The 4,753-nt window shown below is 45.3% G+C and overlaps 1 protein-coding gene across 1 annotated transcript; it reads right to left on the minus strand.

Moving 5' to 3' along the window:
* Nucleotides 1–223: 223 nt before the first annotated feature.
* On the minus strand, nucleotides 224–1,282 carry LOC118395513 (E3 ubiquitin-protein ligase TRIM39-like). The gene is made up of 2 exons (XM_052464334.1): nucleotides 1,032–1,282; nucleotides 224–818 (listed from the first exon to the last, which is right to left on the minus strand). Exons 1-2 carry the CDS (start codon nucleotides 1,280–1,282, stop codon nucleotides 224–226), a joined length of 846 nt encoding a protein of 281 aa, XP_052320294.1.
* Nucleotides 1,283–4,753: the final 3,471 nt, after the last annotated feature.

Below are 4,753 nucleotides of genomic sequence, written 5' to 3' on the forward strand. Positions count from 1 at the left end.
ACTCACACCCTGACCATACTAAATAATGACAAAACAAAGGAAATAAAGGTCAGAACGTGACACCAGTTTCCATTTTTTTGATAATACAATTTCAAAGGACTTCCATGGACTTTCTAATTATATGACATGTCAACCTGACTAAATATATTTGTAAATATATTTATACATGTAATGATTTGTAGATATAAATTGTAAATGACTTGTGGAAAACTCCATTGTTTAATCAGTCTGTGTGGTTGACAGGAGAGATGATGAGAGGGGCTAGGTTTTTACCACCAGCATGATTGCAGGGGCTGAATAATGGATATAGTTTCTCAGTAAAGGCGCAGCCAGTGAAAGAGTAGATATGAGACCTGGCCTCCACATCATAAAAAGAGACCTGACCCTCCTCATAGTCCACAAACACCCCCACCTTCATGGGCTTCTCTTTCAGGGACAGGAGGAAATGGGGATAGGTACTGGCTTTGTACACATTTCCATCCCTTAGCAACACGGTCCAGAGTCCATCCTCAGGGCTCAGTGAGATATTCCTCTTCCTGTCTATGGACTCTCTGGCCACTCCTAAAGTCCACTTAGTCTTCCCCTTAACCGTCACCTCATAGTAAAATCTCCCTGAGGAGAAGCCATCCTTTCCAAGGACAATGGCAAAACGATCAAACCTTTTTGGATTGTCCGGTAGATTCCGTACTGTTTCTCCACATCTCACTTGTTTCCCATCCTCAGACAGGATGAGATTGGGATGTGCTGTGTCAGGGTCCAGAGTCACATCCACCGCATACTGCTGAATCCTCTTCAGTTTGACTTCAGCTTCTCCATCTCTTTATTCAGCATTTCCTCCAGCTGAGACACAGCTGTCCTCACAGTCCCCACACACAGATCACTGTGAACACTGATCTCAGACCAGTCCTTGGTGGATGGAGGGGTGCACACTAGAGATGTGAAGCTCTGGAGACGTTGGAGGTGGTCCTCGGTGTGAGAGAGTCGCTCCAGCTCAGTGCTTCTCCTCTTCAGCTCAGTGATTTCATGCCTGCCTCTCAGCTGCTTTCTGCTTCTTCTCAATCACATCAATGACCTCAACCTGGCTTTTCTCAATGGATCGAACCAGAGCAGTGAATACCTGCATGCTGTCTGCTATCTCTCTCTTTGCATCTCTCTTGCTGAGCTCTGCTGAGTGTTTGATGTCCTTTAGCTTCTGCAGTCGCTCTTGGATAATCTGCTGCAACTCTGCCTCAGTTTTCCCCAGCTGAGCTTTCCTCTCTGGTTGAAAAAATGCTGCATACATCTGCCTCTTAGGCCTACTAACAAACAATCGAATTGAGGCCTTCCCTGTTCTTGACTGTGAGATGACACATGCAACTCAAAAGGGAGCCATTACCACAAGACAGTAACCGTGGCTTCTGCCTGCAGGAGGAGCCACCAGGGTTGCCAGGTCTAGCTAACATTTCTATCCCATTATCCCATGAAAACCCACCCACGAGGCATGAAAACTAGCCCAAAAAGGAAGAGGGGATTTGACACATTTTCCATGAAACCCTTTTTCCATAATGTTATCGAGCGAATTAAGAAGGAATATAGGAATAAGCAATAACTCATTTTCAACAACGTAGGTTAAGAAGCAAAATTAGATTTTCCATCAATTGTAACTTATCAATTGTAACTTAATTATCAACAGCTCTCCCGCTATCTCTCTCAGAATGACCTTCTTGATCCAAATCAGTCAGGTTTCAAGACTAGTCATTCAACTGAGACTGCTCTTCTCTGTATCACGGAGGCGCTCCGCACCGCTAAAGCTAACTCTCTCTCCTCTGCTCTCATCCTTCTAGACCTATCGGCTGCCTTCGATACTGTGAACCATCAGATCCTCCTCTCCACCCTCTCCGAGTTGGGCATCTCCGGCGCGGCCCACGCTTGGATTGCGTCCTACCTGACAGGTCGCTCCTACCAGGTGGCGTGGCGAGAATCTGTCTCCTCACCACGCGCTCTCACCACTGGTGTCCCCCAGGGCTCTGTTCTAGGCCCTCTCCTATTCTCGCTATACACCAAGTCACTTGGCTCTGTCATAACCTCACATGGTCTCTCCTATCATTGCTATGCAGACGACACACAATTAATCTTCTCCTTTCCTTCTGATGACCAGGTGGTGAATCGCATCTCTGCATGTCTGGCAGACATATCAGTGTGGATGACGGATCACCACCTCAAGCTGAACCTCGGCAAGACGGAGCTGCTCTTCCTCCCGGGAAGGACTGCCCGTTCCATGATCTCGCCATCACGGTTGACAACTCCATTGTGTCCTCCTCCCAGAGCGCTAAGAACCTTGGCGTGATCCTGGACAACACCCTGTCGTTCTCAACTAACATCAAGGCGGTGGCCCGTTCCTGTAGGTTCATGCTCTACAACATCCCGCAGAGTACGACCCTGCCTCACACAGGAAGCGGCGCAGGTCCTAATCCAGGCACTTGTCATCTCCCGTCTGGATTACTGCAACTCGCTGTTGGCTGGGCTCCCTGCCTGTGCCATTAAACCCCTACAACTCATCCAGAACGCCGCAGCCCGTCTGGTGTTCAACCTTCCCAAGTTCTCTCACGTCACCCCGCTCCTCCGCTCTCTCCACTGGCTTCCAGTTGAAGCTCGCATCCGCTACAAGACCATGGTGCTTGCCTACGGAGCTGTGAGGGGAACGGCACCTCAGTACCTCCAGGCTCTGATCAGGCCCTACACCCAAACAAGGGCACTGCGTTTCATCCACCTCTGGCCTGCTCGCCTCCCTACCACTGAGGAAGTACAGTTCCCGCTCAGCCCAGTCAAAACTGTTCGCTGCTCTGGCTCCCCAATGGTGGAACACACTCCCTCACGACGCCAGGACAGCGGAGTCAATCACCACCTTCCGGAGACACCTGAAACCCCACCTCTTAAGGAATACCTAGGATAGGATAAAGTAATCCTTCTCACCCCCTTAAAAGATTTAGATGCACTATTGTAAAGTGGCTGTTCCACTGGATGTCATAAGGTGAATGCACCAATTTGTAAGTCGCTCTGGATAAGAGCGTCTGCTAAATGACTTAAATGTAAAATGTAAATGTAATTGTCAAAATCACAAAAACAGTTGGCCATTGTAGTCAAGTAAATGCTCTTTTATTTTAGTTACATCACATTTGTATTGCCTCATTAACCAGTTACATGTAACTAAATGTAATCTACTTAATTTTCAAAAGTAATTAATTATTATGAGATGGCCGTAAACAATAGCTAGTAATGCTGCATATTCCAAAAAAAAAATCAAATCTCACCTTTCCTTTAATAATAGTTATAAATTGCTGAGGTGTAGTCATTTTTGAGGACACAACCTCAAACGCAAAAGTACAAATATGAAAATTAAATATTTTATGATGTATTTCCTATTCAACAAAACTGTATGAATAAGGCTTGAAATTGACTGATTGTCACACCCTGACCATAGAGAGCCATTGTTTCTCTATGGTGACGTAGGTCAGGGCGTGACTGGGGGGGTATTCTAGATTATTATTTCTATGTGGGGTTTTAGGTTATTATTTCTATGTTGGTGATTTGTATGATTCCCAACTAGAGGCAGCTGGTAATCGCTGTTTTTCCCACCTGTGTTTGTGGGATATTGTTTTGTGTTTTGTGTATGTGCACCACTTAGTCACATTTCGTTGTTTCTTTATTGTTTTTTCTTGCTTAAGTTTCACTTAGAAATAAAGATGTGTAACTCAACCTCTGCTCCGCTTTGGTCCGTCTCTACACACGGACATGACAGAATATCCCACCACAACAGGACCAAGCAGCGTGCCCAGGAGGAGAGTGTATCCTGGACTTGGGATGAGATCCTGGATGGAAAGGGATTCTGGACTTGGGAGGAAATCGTGGCAGGACAGGATTGCCTTCCTTGGCAGGAGCAGCAGACGGAAGGTTATGATGGAGGACAGCGATGACACCGGGGTTCGCGGCCACACAGAAAGCCCAAAAAACAGCCCGAAAATCAGAGACCGTCAGTGAGTTGAGGGAGAATTTGGAGGAGAGAGAAATGAGAGAGTTATTGAATTGCTGGAGGATGCACGACATTTGCCCTAAGGAGCGTGTTATCGGTTTAATGCAACCTGAGTCAGCTCTCCGTACTCGTCCAGAGGAGCGTGCTATCAGTCTGAACTTCTTAAGGACGTGGTACCGAGGTGGGAACCACAATCAGCGGAAATGTTAAAGAGCGCCACCTATAGAGGTTGATAAACCTCAAACTTTCATTAAAATTGACATACAATATACTGAATTAAAGCTACACTCGTTGTGAATCTATCCACCAAGTCAGATTTGTAAAATGCTTTTCGGCGAAAGCATGAGAAGCTATTATCTGATACCATGCACCCTCAAAATACTGCAACGTCACCTAACACGACAGATTTTGCGTTAGCCGGCGCAAACCTAAAACGCTGAAATAAAATATAAAACATTCATTACCTTTGATGAGCTTCTTTCTTGGTACTCCTAGATGTCCCATAAACATCATTTAGGGTCTTTTTTCGATTAAATCGGTCCATATATAGCCTAGATATCGATCTAAGAATACTGTGTGATAAACGGAAAAAAATTGCGTTTCATAACGTAACGTCATTTTTTTAAATTCAAAAAGTCGACGATAAACTTTCACAAAACACTTCGAAATACTTTTGTAATGCAACTTTAGGTATTAGTACACGTTAATAAGCGATAAAATTCATCAGGAGGCGATGTCAATTCT

Source organism: Oncorhynchus keta, chromosome 16 (genome assembly GCF_023373465.1).
Source record: "Oncorhynchus keta strain PuntledgeMale-10-30-2019 chromosome 16, Oket_V2, whole genome shotgun sequence".
Lineage (NCBI taxonomy): Eukaryota > Metazoa > Chordata > Actinopteri > Salmoniformes > Salmonidae > Oncorhynchus > Oncorhynchus keta.

Excerpts from the sequence above, each read along its gene's own strand:
- LOC118395513 (XM_052464334.1), bottom strand. The coding sequence starts at position 1,282 with ATGTATGCAGCATTTTTTCAACCAGAGAGGAAAGCTCAGCTGGGGAAA. Across the intron at positions 819-1,031 it reads AAGCAGAAAGCAGCTGAGAG|AGATGGAGAAGCTGAAGTCA; the intron begins GCAGGCATGAAA and ends TGCTGAATAAAG.